The sequence below is a fragment of the Lampetra fluviatilis genome, chromosome 25, assembly GCF_964198595.1.
Source record: "Lampetra fluviatilis chromosome 25, kcLamFluv1.1, whole genome shotgun sequence".
NCBI classification, from domain to species: Eukaryota; Metazoa; Chordata; class Hyperoartia; order Petromyzontiformes; family Petromyzontidae; genus Lampetra; species Lampetra fluviatilis.
In genome coordinates, this window is record NC_136299.1 from 5,707,433 (window position 1) to 5,723,487 (window position 16,055).

The 16,055-nt window shown below is 50.8% G+C and overlaps 2 protein-coding genes across 3 annotated transcripts; both read right to left on the reverse strand.

Annotated features, from left to right (window-relative positions):
* Positions 1-332: 332 nt before the first annotated feature.
* LOC144941866 (transcription factor YY2-like) lies at positions 333-5,288 on the reverse strand. 2 transcript variants are annotated; one of them, XM_078868357.1, is made up of 6 exons: positions 4,064-5,288; positions 3,604-3,784; positions 2,038-2,100; positions 1,860-1,926; positions 1,410-1,568; positions 333-1,282 (listed from the first exon to the last, which is right to left on the reverse strand). In XM_078868357.1, exons 1-6 carry the CDS (start codon positions 4,587-4,589, stop codon positions 1,103-1,105), a joined length of 1,176 nt encoding a protein of 391 aa, XP_078724483.1. In that variant the 5' UTR covers positions 4,590-5,288; the 3' UTR covers positions 333-1,102. The 2 variants fall into 2 exon arrangements, with proteins under 2 accessions (XP_078724483.1, XP_078724484.1); XM_078868358.1 differs by lacking the exon at positions 2,038-2,100.
* A 1,005-nt stretch (positions 5,289-6,293) lies between these two features.
* On the reverse strand, positions 6,294-12,699 carry RNF8 (ring finger protein 8). Its single transcript, XM_078868047.1, has 6 exons — positions 12,637-12,699; positions 11,418-11,567; positions 9,488-10,216; positions 9,043-9,138; positions 8,564-8,774; positions 6,294-8,433 (listed from the first exon to the last, which is right to left on the reverse strand). Exons 2-6 carry the CDS (start codon positions 11,547-11,549, stop codon positions 8,108-8,110), a joined length of 1,494 nt encoding a protein of 497 aa, XP_078724173.1. The 5' UTR covers positions 11,550-11,567; positions 12,637-12,699; the 3' UTR covers positions 6,294-8,107.
* Between the last annotated feature and the right edge of the window lie 3,356 nt (positions 12,700-16,055).

The window sequence follows — 16,055 nt, forward strand, 5'->3', positions numbered from 1 at the left end:
CGACTACGTTCTCACTCTTCAACCCACACAATTAGCGTGAAGTATGGTCGTATTCACCCACAACCCACACGCATGCAGAGGCCCTCATTGTGATGTTTGTGAGCCAGACCCTGCTGCGAGCGAGCCGGACCTCATCTTCTTGGTTCTTTCGGTAAAGTCACGTAGAAGAGAAGTAATAAAATAATATTTTTATTATTAAAATATATTTTTTATTATTTTATTACTTCCCTTCTACGTCACTTTACCGAAAGAACCAAGAAGATGAATCCCTGCAGTCACGAAAGCTTTAAATCGAAATTGAGCCGGACCTCGTGAGCCAGGGTCGTGCGAGATGCGGGTCGTGCGCAACCTGAGCGTTTATTACGAGTTATTTGTAATGTTGTCATGATTGGTGTTGTCATGATTGGTGTTGTTATAACAGCATTGTTTAAACACAATGGCTAGATTGTGAAAACAGTCCGATAATACTTAGTGCCAGGCGCATTTCAGCTTTTAGCTTGAAAATGTCGATAAAAAATTTGGAGTTTGACGATTTGCACCAAAAGAGTGCGGCCTCTGGCTCCGGGATAAACGCGGACACAACACAGGGGCACACTTCCTGCCGTCGCAATTCTTCAAACGCATTCACCTGAAAATATAAATGACTAAAATTGTTCTTACCTGTAATTTACGCAGGACAACTAATAAGAGCCTCTATTTGCCAATGTTTAAATAAGGATAACCATGGTGCTCAAACATGTTCTAAGTTGGCTTTTTTTACTTTTAAATCAATAAAAAGGGATATACAACATAGTACAGCTTACAGGTTAGTCATTAACTGAAAAATATTTACATGTGAAAAAGCAGTACACTGGAGTTAGCACAGCCCGCGAGGGTCTCCACTTCAACTAACCGCACCGGCTACCTTTGATATCAACACAACCATGACAGGAACGATGCGGTAATCTTACATTGCAGAAACATTCCTGATTTCAGTCTTTGGAGGAAGTCGGGTGTGGAAGGAATTTCATTTTTCATTTCAGTTTCTGGGGGCTGCGCGCGCTGCCAGGCGGAGGTGACGGGAGACGAAGACAGCTTCTCTCTCGGCACAGCGTCCACGCGCTCATTTCTTCCTGGCCTTGGTGTGCGTGAGGATGTGCGACTTGAGGTTGGTGGACTGCGCAAACTTCTTATTGCAGCTGTCGTACGGACACACGTAGGGCCGGTCTCCCGTGTGGATTCGGATGTGCGTGCGCAGGTTGAAATCCAGCGAGAAGCGCTTCCCGCAGCCTTCGAACGTGCACTGGGAAGACACACGGAGCGCCACCACCGCCGCCCGCTGCACGGCCAACCCAGCACACGAGGCGCGACACCACGAAGGCCCTGCCGCTCGCAAAGTGGCGGCGGTGGCGCCGGTGTGTGCTGCTCACCTGGAAGGGTCGCTCTCCGGTGTGCACCAGCTGGTGCCGCTTGAGTTTGGAGCTCTCGACGAAGGCCTTGCCGCACTCGGCACACACGTGTACACGCGGCCCGTGGGTGTGCAGGTGTTTCCTCATTGCCGAGTTGTCGCGGAACATCTTGGTGCAACCCTGGGCAGAAACATCGACACCACCCCCCCCCCACCGAGTTCATCTCGCCATGACACACGAAGTCGTGAGCACAGCCAGAAAGCCAGCAAGTCCACGGATCTCTGTACGAGTCTGTGGATTTCTACGCGAGCTTATGGACGCCACAGATGCAGAATCGCACGTACATAGTCAGAGCCATGAATTTCTTCCCCACAGATGGGGTGCAATGGGTCAAGTTGCTCCCATCGTCGCATGCAGCACACACACACTCGCGCGTGTCAGGATGGAGCCCGAGTGAGCTGGAGGCTCTACCTTGTGAGGACAAGCGATTGTTTTTGACGAATCCACTTCGACGTCGGCTACTTTGAGAGGCTTCATTCTGAAAACAGAGATCACAGGCTTTGGATTATTTTCAAAAACTTCACTCAGGAAGCTACAAGACAAAGTATTATCATTTGTATTTACACTCGTTTACCCATGAATGGCTCACCGAGTCTCAAGAATCCCTTTCCGGAGGGTCCTGCCAAGTTTTCGTAGTCGGCAGTGACGATTGCTAAGAAAAGCGTGATGTCATTTTTCACATTTGAACTCTGACGCTGGTACACAATGACCTACTCGTTTTCGAATGACGTCACATGACCTTTAATGTTTGCGGTGAAGAATCGTTTTTTTGGTTCATATACACCACAGTTTTACCCACGGTGGCCTACCATATACAAATCGGGAACCTGGTAATGATTAGGTTCGAGTTAAGTTAAGGTAATGGTGAGGGTAAGGGTTAGGTTAGGGTTCAGTTACGTTAAGGTAAAGGGTGAGATGTTAACTGCCTCGCCTGGTATACAGGTCCTGGGTTCGACCCCAACCCTGACACCTGTATATTTGCATGTTCTCCCCGTGGCCACGTGGATTTTTTTCTGGGTTTTCTGATTTTTTCCCCCCCCACATTTAGAAACATGCATTTAGAGTATTGTCCACATGATAAGCCACTTTATGAAGCTATCATTTGTGGCCAGCAAACTTCTGAAAAGAGATATATAGATTAATAAGGCCTTACCTGCTGAAATAATAAACAGTTTAATAACAGCAATGGTTATGTTAAGGTAATTGTTTCTAGTAGTGGTTAGGTTAGGGTTACATCAGAATAGTTAGGTTATGGATAAGTTAATGGTTACGGGTAAGTTAAGGTAAAGTTTATGGTAATGGTTAGTCTTACGTTTAGGTTAGAGTGACATTAAAAGGATAATGTAAGGGCGAGGATGAGTTGTGTGTATGTATGTTGAACGTCTTTCACACCGTACATAGCCAACCGTTCTAATCGGAGGTGAGAGTTATGGTGAGGTGTGGGGTGAAGTTAGAGTAGTTATGATGAGTTTGTGATGAAGGGAAAGTTGAGGGTTAGGCTGGGGGTTAGTTTATGGTAAGGTTTGGGTGTGTATTGGGTGAAGTTTTTGGTAGGTTTGGGGTAACTTCAGTATGAGTTTAAGGTGAGTTTACATTGAGTTCAGCATTCGGAAGGGGTAAGTTTACGCAGAGTTTGGGGTGCATTTGGGCTGAATTAGAAGTAGATTTGTCGTGAGATTGTGGCGAGATTTGGGTATGTTGATGGTGATATTAGGTAACTTTCCGGTAAAGTTGTGATGAATTATGGGTTTTGTTTGATTGAATTGAGGGTGAAGTTTTGATGAGTTTGAGTTAAGTTTGTGGTGAGTTTGGGGTAAATTGATGGCGAGCTTAGGATTGAGCTTATAATCAGTTTGGGTTGTTTTTAGCGAGATTGATGATAAGATTACGTCGATTTTGGGTTGAGTTCAAGGTGACACTATAGTTAGTGATGAATGAGTTTTGCTGCGAGCTTGTGGCCAGTTTGCAGTGAGTTTGCATGAGCTTTGCTTAAGTTAACTGCAAGTTTGTGGCAATTTATGGCGAGTTTAGAATAAATTAGAAATCAGTTTTTGGTGAGATTGTGGCCAGTTTTGTGATGAGCTATGATGGGATTAGAGTTATTGTTGAGTTTATGGTGGGATTAAGAGTGGCGAGTTTTTAGTGGTGAACTCACCTCGCAAACTCCGCCAGCTGTTTGGGGTCGGCGAGGTCGATGCCGGGAATCCCGGGTGCCGACCCCTTCCGCTGCTGCGCGAAGTGATGATGCACTTCGTCCACCTCGTCAAGCACCACAGAGCTCTGCGGGATCACCTCCTCCACCAGTGACATCTCCTCCATCTCTGACATCTTGTCTTCTGCACACAGGACACGGGGATAGCCTCAAGCCTCGAACCATGACACAGGGATGACTGACGGAGAGAAACAGAGAGGAACGGGGAGAGGCTACAAACATGAGCGAGGGAGATACAGACGCGAATACAGAGACAGAGGAGACGGGCAGAAACAGAGAGTGACAGAGACGGGGGGGCACAGCTATGATGAGCCTGGGGAGAAAAGTGAAAATACAGACACACAGAGACATCGGTATACAGACACACAGACGTACACAGAGAGGCCACATGTGCAGCAGTTACCCGAGGCCCACACGGTGACGGAGAAGTCTCCCTCCGAGGTCTTGATCTGCACCTGCTTGTGGTCCCACTTGGCCGCACATTTGGCCTCGGCCTCTAGGAGGCCCCCCGCGCCGCGCTTAGCGCCGCCGGCGGGCGATACCGACGTCGAGATCTTGTTGCCGCGTTTGTGGGCCCCGCTGCGCTTGAAGGCCTTGTGCTGCTCGGCCAGGGGCTCGTCGCCCAGGCCGTCGTGGCCCGCGGGCACGGGGATGAGGATGTGGTCGAGGCTCACGGCGTGCAGCTCCTCGCCCACCACCTCTTCGTGCGTCTGCACGAGGATCACCTCCTGGTGGCGGACGTCGTCGTCGTCGTCGTCGGCTCCCGAGCCCAGCGGCTCGAGGCCCAGAGACTCTTCGTCGTCGTCGCCCAGGGAGCCGTCGATGGGGATGGTGACCACCTCGATCTCCTGCAGCTCTACGATCTCGGCGGGGATCTCCACGCCGTCCGCCGTGATGCAGATCGTCTCGCTTGATGTCATGGTGGACATGGTGGTGGACCAGGTTGGTGAGGTGGTGGTGGTGGTGAGAGAGGTGGTGGTGGTGAGAGAGGTGGTGGTGGTGGTGGTGAGAGAGGTGGTGGTGAGAGAGGTGGTGGTGGTGGTGGTGGTGAGAGAGGTGGTGGTGGTGAGAGAGGTGGTGGTGGTGAGAGAGGTGGTAGTGGTGAGAGAGGTGGTGGTGGTGGTGGTGGTGAGAGAGGTGGTGGTGGTGGTGAGAGAGGTGGTGGTGGTGGTGAGAGAGGTGGTGGTGGTGAGAGAGGTGGTGGTGAGAGTGGTGGTGGTGGTGGTAGACCAGGTTGGTGAGTGATGTCAAATGTGGTGGTGGTGATGGAGATGAAGTTGCTGGATCGGAGGCAGGTGGTGGGTGAGGAGGGGGAGGTGTATGAAGTCAGAGAGGAGGTGGGTGAAGAGGTGGTTGTGGGTGATGAAGTCGGAGGGGAAGGAAGTGGTGGAAGAGGTAGGTGGTGGTAGATGTGGAGGAGGTGAGAGAGGAGGTGGAGGATGAGGTGAGAGTTGAGGTGGGTGAAGTGGTGGAAGGGGAGTTGAGGGAAGAGGTGGAGGTTGAGTTGAAGGAGAAAGAAGAGACGGAGGAGGAGGAGGGGGGGGTGTGAAAGGGGAGGAGAAGGCTGAGGAGGAGAAGAAGCCGCGTTCCGCTCGGGGCCTGAGGGCCGCGCCAGGCCCAGCACACCACTTGACGTCACCGTGACGAAATATGACGCCACGCGACGGACCAGGGGCGTGACGTCATGTCACCGTCGCGTGACGTCACGGTGTAAACAGTCCTGCGGCGCGCACCCCTCCAGACTCATTCATGCACTGATCAGCTCGGGTTCATCGATTTGCAGACCCATATATTGTACTCGCAGATCCATACTCACACAGATCCAGACCCATAGTCAAGGTCTCGCAAGGTGATTCATAAACTCACATAGACCGCGGACACACACAGTGACTCGTCGACTGAGACCAACCCACACAAATGCATACTCACAGACCCACTCACAGATGCACTTACACCGAGACGCATACTTACTCGCACTCTCACACACCATAATACGGGTAGGAACCTCCTGGTTACACCAGCCCACAGGGGATTATTGTGTCCGTCATGCAGGGAGGGGCTGGGTGGGGAGGGGCTGGGTGGGGAGGGTGGGGCTGGGTAGGGCTGGGTGGGGGGTGGGAGGGGTGGGGAGGGGCTGGTCACTCCGTGGTGCCCTTATAAAACTCAACGTTTCACCTACTCACGCCGGCTTGTGCCCGCCCTCACAGTCGGGCATATTTGCGGAATACACCACGCCGCCGTTGACCCTGGACATTGACCGAGCAACCCAACGTTCCTACCAGCTCCCTCCGCAGGAATGTGTTCTCAGACCCATACTTCGACTGAATTGTTATGAAACAATTCCCAAGCCCAGCGAGTAAATCACTCGTGAGATTTCGCTTAATTTGAGTGAATTTTAGCCAATTACAACACCGCATTGTCCCACACCCCGATTACAAGGCCATCTACGGGAAGTTCTCCTGCTAGTGTAAAGTCAAACATGCCACGGGGGGGGGGGGGGTGTTCGTGAAGATCTCATCCACCACCTCCTCTCATCCAGCTACTCTCACATCATCTCCACCACCTCCACAACATCCCTCCACCCTCGTACAAAACTGCAACAAACTCCACGAGCTTCTTAACAAACACACTTTATTGGTCAGCAAATCACCAGCGCAGGTGTCTCCCATCATAGAGGGCAGCACGTATGTAGTGACGACGTTCATAGAAAAGAAGTGGCAGAATAAGTAACGGGCAAGGGTGGGGGTCACGGCCGCAGGCACCACGAGAACAAGTGACTGTATACTACTTCGAGTTTGCATGTTCACCCCGTGGTCGCTTGGATTTTTCTCCAGGTTCTCCGTTTTTTCCCCTTCACTTTTAAAAAAACATGATGTTTAGACCATTTGGCCGATAAAAAATTCCACATAAGCCGCTTCGTTAATCTATCATGTGGCCAGGTCGCTTCTGGATAAAAAGAGCTGTTTAGCTCAGTGGGCCTGACCTGGTAAGAGTAAAAAGAGAGTGAGTTAAAATTGATCGCACAAAATTGTGAACACTTCAGTTCTGTTTTCTTGGTTCTTTCGGTAAAGTCACGTAGAAGTGACTTTACCGTGCTGTCTTCTACGTGACTTTACCGAAAGAACCAAGAAGACGAATCCTTGCAGTCACGAAAGCTTTAAATCGAAACTTCAGTTCTGGTTAACTGACCCCCGTGTAACGCCGAGTAAGCCACGCTCGTAAAGGACGGCCTCACCTTCATAAGGTGAGGTTGTCGATGATAACGATTTAACTTGTTTACCCAGAAAATGCTCAGTTTCACGAAGGTCGTGCTAATTTTTCCATAGCAGAGGGCAAAGAATTCCGTATTTCACAATTGAACCTTATGGCGGTAACCCCGGGGTACCATAGTACCCCGGCTCTCGCATAATGTCCGTGATGCAGTCATTTTGAGTCTGTTGATGGTCGGCGATGTGGCAATCGACTAATCTCGACGAGCTGTACACGATGCACCACTACGGTGCGTACCGCGAGCGTTCAGGGTTTCGGCGCAATCGTCCTCGCTGCGTTTCGACATCGCGGAGTGGCACTGATGTCGGATTAATTGGTTACCCCAGTTGCGGAGCTAAGTCCCAGAAATAAAATATTTAATTGCCTCGACCATATTTTATTATTTGGTACCCCGGGGTACCGCCATAAGGATCAATTTAAGAATAGTTTATGGTGTAATCACCGCTATAAGTAACCAACCACAGTTAAGTAATCCCACACTGCTGTCTGAAATCCAAGCGCAGCCAGTAATCCCTGTGCTGTCTGGAATCCGGCATTACCACCAGCAATCCGTGTTGCCTGCTGTGATTCCGTGCTGCCTGCAATGCAAAACGCTGATCGAGCAATGCTTGCTAGTCGAGTTGTGGATGAGTTTAGCATCGAACGAGAACCGATATCCTTGCCTAGAAGCATCTAGCAGTTCACCAAGTGGCTCAAGCAAGCCCTACTCTGCTGACGCGACAATATTTTGAAATCTTGTTGAAATATGCACTCCCACAAGGCCGTATGCCTGATGAGATGTGAAAAAAAATGTCCTTCATTATTTGTCTGCTTAGTGCTCTACGACACTGCGGATTTATTTTTGCTAGAAAACATTTTAACTCGAGCAGCTTCACAGCACTCGCTCACCGCAACGAACACCCACGAGCTTCACACACACACACGAGGCGGCACGTCACTTGCACAGGTACCCCGCATCATAGAGGCCAGTCACGTCATGACGAGGTCCGTAGTAAGGAGGTGGTATAATTAACAGTTATAGACGAGGTGGTATCACGACCGTTCTATTCTTACCAGTAACAAAACATCGGTCGTAGGCACCTATGAGAATGAATAATCACTCGCAAATATGAACATTTGGTTCCCGGCATACCGACCATTGTGTCACGGCGAGTAAACCATGGTGGCTAAGAATGACTTAATCTTCATCAGATGAAGTTGTAGATGATGACGACGATGACGACGAAGATGACGACGAAGATGACGATGAAGATGACGAGGATGACAGTATGTGTGTGCCCACAATATTGGTAGTGGAGTTTTTGGCACGGGCGGAATTCCGGGTGCCCTGCGTCTCTGCGCGTCGCTGCCGGACTACGCTCATGCGGGCCCGGGCCACTCCCCCTCTCCGGCGTAGGGGGCAACTCGGTCGCGCAAGCGGCCAGCGGCGGTCCTCGTCCAACTCCCTCTCCGGCGCCCAGTTCAAACCTCTCGCCCGAGAAGTCGATGCCGATGCCCCTTGGGCTGAATTGGTATGGGGCACAGAGGGAGGACACAATCCAAAAAGAGAGACATTTCGACTTTGTTGTCCTGGGCATTATGAGTGATGCGTAACTGTGCGGGATGTGGTGCGCTGCGCGGCGTTAAGACACACCGAGCTGCAATCTCTCTCTCACGATCTCGTCTCTCTCGGCCTTTTTCTCCTGCCCTAGCGACTCCACCATGCGATCGATGCAGTTGTCGAGGACGAGGGAGGGCGTGCTGGATGTGGGGCTTGCGCGGCAGATTGGGCACAGCTCCTTCTGCTTCAGCCACTCCTCGATGCAGTTGCGGCAGAAAGTGTGAGCACAGCTCAACGTCGTGGCCTGCACCACCACCACCACCGCATCGCACAGGGGGAGGGCCACGCCAAACACTCTTAACCCAAACTTACGGCTCTTGCGATACAGCAGCAGGAGTGCATTCATAATAATAATAATGAATCACCTGTAATGTAATCTGATTAAATCGATAAAACCATCCAAGCAGCAGTAACAGCAGCAGTAGCATCAACAGAAGCAATAACATCAGCAGAAGCAGCAGTAACAATAGCAACATCAGCAGAAGCAGCAGTAATAACAGCATTAGCAGCACCTGAATGAAGAGCTCGGAGCAGATGATGCACTGCAGCTCATTCTCCATCACGTTCTCAAAGGAGCAGATCACCTGCTTCTTCTCAGTCTTCTCTTGCTGCGGCGGTAACAACAACAGCAGCAGCCATAGCATCACCGCCAGCATCCTCACCACTGCAGCAGCGCCATACGCCAGGCGGTGCGGTGTTCCCCGTCACCAGTTGTCAGTGGAGTAGCGTGCATGCTGAGCTAAAGTGGAACCAGTGTGCAAAATACGTAGACTATCTGCCTCCTTCCCACATCTGTTCCTCCACATGAAGAAAACTATGTTTAGCACATCCCACTGGCCACACAGCATTCTGGGAGTGCATAATTTTATAATCCTATGAAACTGCACACAAACACCACTGTTGAAGCCACACACACGCATGTGCACGCAGTTCCCTGCCGTCAACTGCCGTCCGCACCTCCAGCTGCATCTGCTGCTCGCGGAGTGCCAGCTGGTTCTGCCGCTGCCTCTCTCTTTCCTCCGCAAGCTCACGCTGCAGACGGCGCCACTCCCGCTCGCTGCGCTCTCCCACCGCGTCGTCCTTGCCGGGCTCGCACGGGGCGGCTCCAAGCCAGCGCTTCCCTCGCTTCTCGTCGGCAATTCCCACAGGGGAGGGCCAGGGCTCCGCCGCGGGGCTGCTCCGCACACTCTCACAATCCCCTCCATGTCCTTCGCCCTTCTCCGCTGCTGCGCTCTTCAAGGTGCTTTGCGTGGGGTCATCCTCTTCCCCGCCGCCGCTCCGCGAGCTGCCTGGGTTTGACCTCCGAGGGAGGTCGCCGGTCGACTCCTGCGTCTCTCGTGATGGCGCATCTCCGAGCTCCCTGGCTCCGCTATCCTGGGAAGGGCCTGAATGGGCGGCGTCCATTCTGGGTTTCTTGCCAGTGAACGGCCTCGGCTGGTGGAGGACACTGCCGACCGCACACGCTTCCTCCTCACGCTTGCGTTTCTCGGACGGTGAGCCCGAACTTGACGGCGCTGGCGACTCGGCGAAGCAAGTCCGCAGCGCCGTACGCACCACGCGGTACTCGAACTCGGGGCTCTCCTGGCTGTCGAGGCGCACGCCGATTTGCACGGTGTCGCCCACGGAGAGCACGCGTGGCGTGCCGGGATCAATCCGTTCCCCGTTCACGTACACGCCGTTGATGCTCTGTGAAACGCAGGCAATGCACATCGAAAATGTCTATTACTATTTATTGTTATTATGCTTGCTTAGTTTTGAAAGTCTTAATCTTAATCTCCTTCAACAGATATAAGTTATAGATGATGATGATGATATGGTGATTAGTATTTTCAGGAAGGTTCTGAAATGAGTTTACAGTAGAGACAATGATTGCTAAGTAAATTGTCGTGTAATTTTTTCAATTTAGAAAATTTGGACTGACGTCAGCACAGAGTGGCCTACTCTTGCAAATTATACAGGAACGTTATTGTCCGCTGCAAAGCAGATGGCGTGTAGTGTTTTATGATTAAATACACACCAAAGTATTAACTAGGACGGACTGCCAAATTCCAACCACAAACCTATGCAACGAGTAGCAGCCAAGCCACTGTTGAGCTGAGTCATAGCCCCAGCAAAGCACAAGCGCAGTGGCGCACGGTGGGCAGCCTGGGTGCAGAGATGCTGAATGAGGCAGTATGGCTGCACCTGCAGCAGTTGCATATTTAGTAAATATCCTGTAATGAGATGAGAGCCCAAGGAGACAAATCTCTCAAGGGAGGCCTGGACCACAAGAGGCAAATGTAGCGACGCAGAACCGAGTAATACAGCACCAGTGTCATCTATCACGTGCTTCGCCCACTGTGCTATGAACCCCACAACCAGAGTTTAATTCCCAGCACGGCGGCGAGTGATATCGGAGCCGGTCCTGAGCTACCCCTTATCAACTAGCCAGTGTGAAGACTGACATGACATTTAATTACCCAGAGGTAATTCATCTCTTATAACCATTTTATACTGGCATATCCGAGCCATGCTAGGGCCGTGCCAAGCCAGCACGGTGTGGGTCAGGAAGCACGGGTTGCTTTTCCACTGCGCCAAAGCCAAGCCGTGCTGCTGACGTCATGTGCAATTCATGACATCAAGACCAGCGTAGACGCCGACGCCTACGAGCTCCGCCAACTAACGTCGCACACATTGCACAACTCACTATCCCCACCCCTAGCCCTGCTTGGCTCTAAACCAGCTTCATGTGTCTTGTAAGGCAAGCAGAGCACGATTATATAAAATGCCAGTGGAAAACCGACCGTGCTGCACGGGCCCTGCACTGGCGCATCTCGGATGCACGAGCGGGAATGGAGAATTGGCGAGTGCTCTGGCCGGGCACCCCAGCACACCGGCGCCATCGTACCCGGCAATCGGTGACGCTCCAGCAGGGCTCTCGATGCGGGGAGGCTCCTGGTGCACAGCGCGTGAACACGCAGTGTTTGCGCGACACCATGAGTGGGTACTTAAGCGACACGAGGCGCGCCGTCACCTCCATGCCACGGCCACACGCCACCTGCAGCCACACGTTCAACAACGCGCATCATGACATCACAACGTGGATTTATATCCCTATGGGTTGACAGTGTGGCAAGGTGGCGGCGCAGTAGTACAGCAGATCATTGATTATCCGGCTTCCAAGATAATCCAGCACGCCCTTCCCCCCGAGGCCGCCGGATAATCGATGATCTACTGGAACACTCGCGTCTCACAGCATCAAGGGTACCGGTTCGATTCCCGACTCGGGCGCATTTCTATCTTAAGTGTTTATCTTCTCCCCGTGTTCTTAAGAGTGTGAGTGGAGTGTGAGCGTTATGTTAGTGTGTGGTGTGGTGAGTGTGGAGCTTTGTGTGTTCTCCCCGCTGTTTTTCATGGGTTTCCAACGGGTTCTCCCAACGTCCTCCTACAACTGCCACCATATACAATGTCATTGCCATTTACCAAACCAACCAAATGTAGGACCCTCTTGAAAACGAGAATTCAGACTCGTAACGTGATGCAGCATTAACGCTCGTTACTACAACTCAACCTGGAGAGCGACGCGATCACAATTGTTCAGTGACAAACTCGCCCGTTACTCACCCAAGCCTCCCACATAGAGGGCAGTACTAAAACTACCGGGCAGGGTGGGCCCTACTACTTGCTGTACTGCCTTCCACGGGCCACCTCCGAGCCACGCAAGTTGTGAGTCTGGCGCTCGTGCCATTGTCTGCGTGACCCACCAACCCCACGGCCGCTGTGCCATAAACACCTCACCATCATCATCACCACCTTCCTCGTGAAAATCATCTACTCCACGTCACCACACTCTGCCCTTCAACACCAAAATCACCTCCGACTTACCAATCACCGCATCCTCCCCGCCATCAACATCATCACTGTCACGTAACAACACCACCTTATCACTACCACCGCCTTCAGAACTATAGCATCCCTTCACCATCACCACGACCACCTCCAACCCACCATTATCACCACCACATCACCCTCCACCTCACCACCACCACATTCCCTTCCCTTAATCACCACCTCGGCCATCATCAACCACCTCTCGCCGCCGTCACGAACCGCCTCCCCGCGCGCACCTCGTCTCCCGACAGCAGGATCCGGCCCTTGTGGTGGCCGATCCGCTGCAGGTACCACTCACCTCCCTCCTCTCACCCTCCTCCTCCTTCGTTTCCTCACTCCTCCTCGCCCTGCGCCGTCGCCTCCGCGCGTAGCACCGCACCACACCCGCCGCCATCGCTCCCTCTGCGGACCCCCTTCGCCACGTGACCGGCCCGCCGGACCACGTGACGCCGAGCGCGTTTGGAACTCGGGATGAACGATTTGGGGGAAATATCTAATTGCGATTTTTTTTCTTCTTGTTTTTTTCGGTAAAGTCACGTAGAAGGGAAATAATAAAATAATAAAAATGAAACATCATAAACACCTTTTATTATGTTTTATGTTTATTATTTTATTATTTCCCTTCTACGTGACTTTACCGAAAGAACCAAGAAGATGAATCCCTGCAGTCACGAAAGCTTTAAATCGAGATTTTTTTTTCTGACAGATATTGCGATTTGATTTGCGATTACATTTTTAAAAGTCAAGCCTCAGTTCAATATTCACTGTGTAACAGATTTTTTTAAATGTGATGGAGCATTGCCACACGATACCATCAAAATATAAACTGCTCTGTATATTCTAATGCAAGGATGAGAACTTAAAATATATGAATTGCTTCCAACATGCCTTTATTGAGATGTTTTAATTGAAATAGAACAATCAAACATATAACAATTGTTAAGTTAAATAAATAAAGTTATATTAAAAAAACATTCAAATAAGAAAGTAATAGGACATTTCAAATTTGCTAATCGCGTTACAAATTTCGATTTTAAATCGATTAATCGTTCAGCCCTATAATTGGTGCGTGCCCGATGCCACGAGCCACCCCTACCCCCTACACCAGGGGTGGGAAACCTTTTTTCTGCCAAGGGCCATTTGGATATGTATATAACATCACTGCCATAAGTACCCGGCGTTGCCCGGGGGAAAAATATATTTTTTAATAACCTTACATATATACACACCCTCACCACTCACCACTCACCCTCACCATTCACCCTCACCACTCTCCCTCACCACTCTCCCTCACCACTCTCCCTCACAACTCATCCTCACCAATCACCACTCACCACTCACCCTCAACACTCACCCTCACCACTCTCCCTCACCACTCACCCTCACCATTCACCCTCACCACTCTCCCTCACCACTCACCCTCAACACTCACCCTCACCACTCTCCCTCACCACTCACCCTCACCATTCACCCTCACCACTCTCCCTCACCACTCTCCCTCACCACTCTCCCTCACCACTCACCCTCAACACTCACCCTCACCACTCACCCTCACCATTCACCCTCACCACTCACCCTCAACACTCACCCTCACCATTCACCCTCACCACTCTCCCTCACCACTCACCCTCAACACTCACCCTCACCACTCTCCCTCACCACTCACCCTCACCATTCACCCTCACCACTCTCCCTCACCACTCTCCCTCACCACTCACCCTCAACACTCACCCTCACCACTCTCCCTCACCACTCACCCTCACCATTCACCCTCACCACTCACCCTCAACACTCACCCTCACCACTCTCCCTCACCACTCACCCTCAACACTCACCCTCACCACTCTCCCTCACCACTCACCCTCACCATTCACCCTCACCACTCTCCCTCACCACTCTCCCTCACCACTCTCCCTCACCACTCTCCCTCACCACTCATCCTCACCAATCACACCCTCACCAATCACCACTCACCACTCACCCTCAACACTCACCCTCAACACTCACCCTCACCACTCACCCTCACCATTCACCCTCACCACTCTCCCTCACCACTCATCCTCACCAATCACACCCTCACCACTCTCCCTCACCACTCTCCCTCACCACTCATCCTCACCAATGACACACTCACCAATCACCACTCACCACTCACCCTCAACACTCACCCTCACCACTCACCCTCACCATTCACCCTCACCACTCTCCCTCACCACTCTCCCTCACCACTCATCCTCACCAATCACACCCTCACCAATCACCACTCACCCTCACTCACCCTCACCACTCACCCTCACCACTCACCCTCACCACTCAACCTCCCCTCACCACTCACTAATCACCACTCACAATCGCCACTCACAACCGCCCTCACCATTATATTTTTGCCCCAGTCAACGCCGGATATTTGCCATTCGTAGCAGTTTATTTCAACTCTATAAGCAACTTATATTAAAGAGGAAGCGCGATCCAAAAGTAATTTACAACCTTCGATTAGTCCTTTGTGCGATTCAAAGAATCGATTCCTGGCATGTTGGGGGTTTACATTTTGAATGATAGAGTTTCATTTTCATTGTTATTTTATTTTTGTTATTTTTTCAGGAGTTTTTAATTACATTTTTGCCCCGGTCAACGCCGGATATTTCCCGTTCGTAGCAGTTTATATCGACTTTAACCAACTTATAGTAAACGGGAATCGTCCGAATCTAAATGAATCTACAACCTTCGATTCCTTTGCGCGATTTAGAGAATCGATTCTTGGCGCGTCGGGTTTAAAGTAATTACACAGTTGTTTTTTCATTGGTATGTAATGTTTGAAAGTTTTCATAAGATTTTAAATGTATTTTCCCCCCGGGCAACGCTGGGTATATCGAGTTTATACCACAAATGCGTGCGCATATTTTTAACGGGAATTAAAAATGGCGTCCACCCGGCAGCGAATGCGTCGCTACCCGTTGCCAGGGGCAACCGCCGTCCAATGAAACTGCGTATGGTCCGGCGACACACAGACACACACACAGACAGACAGACAGACAGATTTGCGATTTTATATATATAGATTCGCGGGCCATACAAAATTATCAACTTAAAAATTAGCCTGTTATATTTGGTCAAACATTTAATTAACTCACCTCTAATGCGATGGCTGGAACTGCTTCTCTTTGGCGAGGCGTGTGATGTTAGCTGGTATTGATGATGTTGCTACTCGCAACTGCTTTTACAGGTTTTTTCATAGATTTATTGAATTTCGAGTCCCGCCCGCGGTTGCCTTGGCAGGGCCACACCAAATGATTTCGTGGGCCTCATACGGCCCGCGGACCGGACGTTCCCCACCCCTGTCCTACAAGAACAAGAATCTCGATTTTTATCCCGGAGGAATCCGATGAGCTTTGAAGCGCTTTTTCCATAGCTGTCAAAAGGGGCGCGGGTCAGAAAGTTAAAAGAAAACCTCCCGCCAGCGAGTTATGTTACTCACCGCCTTCACCAATGTGCAGTCTTATTGAGGGCCCTGTGTTGTTGTCTTGCTGTGGTCTGGGACTGTTGTGGTTTATTCTTGAAAATTTATGATTATTAATTTTCGGACTTATCATACAATTTGTACCCATGTACGTTCTTTGTTTTAATTGGTAAATTCACGTTTCGTGACTCGCTGACC

Bases quoted from the DNA above. Each gene is read 5' to 3' on its own strand.
- RNF8 (XM_078868047.1), bottom strand. From the start codon at position 11,549: ATGGAGGTGACGGCGCGCCTCGTGTCGCTTAAGTACCCACTCATGGTG. The intron at 9,139-9,487 runs GTGCGGACGGCA...TTACCGCCGCAG, and splicing joins AGCAGCAGATGCAGCTGGAG to CAAGAGAAGACTGAGAAGAA. The intron at 8,434-8,563 runs GTGTGTCTTAAC...ATACCAATTCAG, and splicing joins GAGAGAGAGATTGCAGCTCG to CCCAAGGGGCATCGGCATCG.
- LOC144941866 (XM_078868357.1), bottom strand. From the start codon at position 4,589: ATGTCCACCATGACATCAAGCGAGACGATCTGCATCACGGCGGACGGC. The intron at 1,927-2,037 runs GTGAGCCATTCA...CTCTGTTTTCAG, and splicing joins AAAGGGATTCTTGAGACTCG to AATGAAGCCTCTCAAAGTAG. The intron at 1,569-1,859 runs GTAGAGCCTCCA...GTTTCTGCCCAG, and splicing joins CAATCGCTTGTCCTCACAAG to GGTTGCACCAAGATGTTCCG.